Source organism: Gavialis gangeticus, unplaced genomic scaffold (assembly GCF_001723915.1).
Source record: "Gavialis gangeticus isolate Ggan-Ray unplaced genomic scaffold, GavGan_comp1, whole genome shotgun sequence".
In the NCBI taxonomy this organism is placed as follows: domain Eukaryota; kingdom Metazoa; phylum Chordata; order Crocodylia; family Gavialidae; genus Gavialis; species Gavialis gangeticus.
In genome coordinates, this window is record NW_017729018.1 from 15149805 (window position 1) to 15152569 (window position 2765).

The following is a 2765-nucleotide window of genomic DNA, read 5'->3' on the forward strand; positions in this document are numbered from 1 at the left end:
TTTTTTTTTTCTCTTCTGTAGCTCAGTAAAATGTTCTTTTCTAGACAATTTGCACAAGGACTGATGACAAGATATAATTGGTAAATTATATATTCACCCGGTACATACGTCAAGAATCATGCTTCTGGAGTCATATATTCCTGCTTGTACTGTAAGATAATATTGATCAAACACCAAAAGAGGGGTTCTCTGATAGAAAACTTTGCTGTGAACTGCCTTCATATACTCTCAGTTGGCTTTTCTAACTGCACAATATACTTTCAGATACATAAGGAATAAATAAGCTTCTTGAAGCAAGTTTTTTAAAATGTGCATCTTTTACAAACTAAAGAAAATATTAAAAAACCTATTTTCTCAACAGTTTAAAAAGTATAAGACATTAGAAGTAATGAGTTGAAATTTGTTACATCTCTAAAATTGCACTCTACATCCCAGCACCAGGCTTTATTTTGAATGTTTAGAGACTGAAACCCTGTCTCCACTGGGTGTGTCCAGACAAGTGCATATATGCGGCTTGCAGTGCTTCAGACCCGTCTGTGGTGCCGCAAACCGTGTGCACTGCACATGCAAGCAATCGCCGCACTGCTAATTAGCAGTATGGCAGGTTTTTTGATACTGGGATATCCTGGTATCAAAAAATGTGGCACAGCGCGCATGGTGGCAGCACGTGCTGCCCAAAACTGAAGCCTGGCCGGCCAGAGCCACACTCCAGCTGCCGACCAGGCTCTGCGCACCCAGGTAACTGCTGCTTGAGCCCCGGGAGGTCGCAGGACCCTGGGTAAGTCTGCTGGGGCCAGCCCAGGTGCTGGCCCTAGCCTCCTCTACCCCACGTGGGGCAACTTGCGTGCCAGAGTGCATGTGCAAGGGTCTTCTGTGGGGACAAGTAGCAATGGCACAACTATGTGCTGCTGCTACTTGTCCCCAGGGAAACTCGCATGATATATATCAAGTATTAATTTAAATAATTTGCAGTAGGAATGGCAGCAGAATTTCTTGGTTTAAAAAGTTACTAGGATGCAGTACACTGTCATGAAAGAAACAGTTGCAGTAATAGCTTTTTAGCCATGACAGTATGCAGTATATAAAAGAAGGAAAGAGCCCACTCTAAAATGCAGTTAGGAATAATAGAGAATTTGGCATATTTATCAAAACTAATTAGCCAAAAATGCAAGTTGACAACATTTATTTAAAATATAGAGATATGAATTCTGGGGAATCTAGAATGTGATAGTAAACTATATAGCTGCAATATTACTTAAAATTTAATACATTTCTTTTCTGAAGCAGTCTATTTAGACAAGAGAGACAAAGTTTGTAAGGGATGGTTCAAAGAAATAAATCAGTTCAGCAATATATTATGCCTTATTTTCTGTCATGAACTGGAGAGGTGATATTCATAGTTTTATACAGATTTTATTCCACCAAAAATAGAATTTGTAATTTTGTATATAGTCTTCCATTCTAAAAGCCCAAATAATACATTTTCTAAAGATTCCATAAACTGTCAAATTGATGTTTAAAGAGTGGAAATAAAGCCATTAGGGATAAATCTTGCAAATGCTTACATATAATTCTGCAACTTTGTTTGTTAGCTGAACAGGGGACCTTCAAGATTAAATAGCAACACAAATCATTTATTTTATCAGAAGTTAAAATTAAATGCTATTTTAATTGCCAGTAATATCTCTAACTTTTTGTGCAAAAAATAAAGCAACCAGATTTTGCCCATTTTAAAGTGAACTACAGAGGCTGATTATTATGGCATAACTCTGAACTTTGTTTCCATTAACTTAAATTAATTCTCTGATAAGCGTGAAGAAGTTTGAGTAGGATACCAAAATGAATTTATTTCTTTAGTATTTGTTGCAAAAGTGATCTGAATAGGTTTTTGCTATTCTGCTGCCTGAAAAAAAAAATCTTCACTTATTTTTGAGACAATTGCAAAATCGGCATTTTACTTTCAATGTGATGGTGTAACTGTCCGCAAATCTTCAGTCTCCGGGTTCATTGTTAGCATGTGTCACCATTTAGAGGAACTGTTGCAGCAGACACTTTGCAGTGTAGTGGCACATCAGTAAACTGCTTCCATTTTTTTACCAGCTAAAAGCTAACAGAATCATTGTTCACATGGCTGTAGGCCGTCAACTTCCAAGTATACTTTTTCATGTCCATGGAGCTCTCCATCCACACAATCTTTTGGCCTCTGTCTTGTGTATAATTGAGATCTGGATGCAGGCAGATCATCATCAACTGGAAGGTTTATATTTCTGATAGGTGAGGGTGCTGAACTCAGTAAACGAATCACAGAATGGAGTGGGGAAACTAGTGGGTGTTTGACTGTATGTGGGCGTATGTTTCCCAATCCAGAAGTTGTAACCTATTTTGTCTTGTTTGGTGGTGGTTATTTTAAATTAATTAAATTTACAGCATGTTGCATATAACTTCTGCTGGCCATGGGCGAATGTCTTGTATATATTAACCATGTTTCCATTTTTTTAAATTTTTTTTTAGTTTGGAAATGAGGAGCAACAGCTGGCATGGGCAAAGCGAGAGAGTGAGAAAGCGGAGCAGGAGAGGCTAGCTCGATTACGAAGACAAGAACAGGAAGATCTTGAATTGGCTATTGCACTCAGTAAGGCGGATATGCCAAACTCTTAAATGCAGGTCTCTGGTTTCATCTAGACCAAGTGAAATCCTTTAAAAGTTTCAGGTTTTTTTTGTTTTTTTGTTTTTTTTTTTTGGGGGGGGGGGATTTTTTTTTTTTA

The 2765-nt window shown here is 37.7% G+C and overlaps 1 protein-coding gene across 4 annotated transcripts in view; it reads left to right on the plus strand.

Annotated features, from left to right (window-relative positions):
* EPS15L1 (epidermal growth factor receptor pathway substrate 15 like 1) overlaps positions 1 to 2762 on the plus strand; it is a 62210-nt gene extending 59448 nt beyond the window's left edge. For 3 of the 4 annotated variants that reach the window (XM_019513669.1, XM_019513670.1, XM_019513671.1), the window contains one exon: positions 2512 to 2762. In XM_019513669.1, the coding sequence (XP_019369214.1) occupies positions 2512 to 2658 (147 nt within the window). In that variant the 3' untranslated portion in view covers positions 2659 to 2762. The remainder of the gene's footprint in view (positions 1 to 2511) is intronic. The other variant, XM_019513672.1, reaches the window with a different exon arrangement.
* Positions 2763 to 2765: the final 3 nt, after the last annotated feature.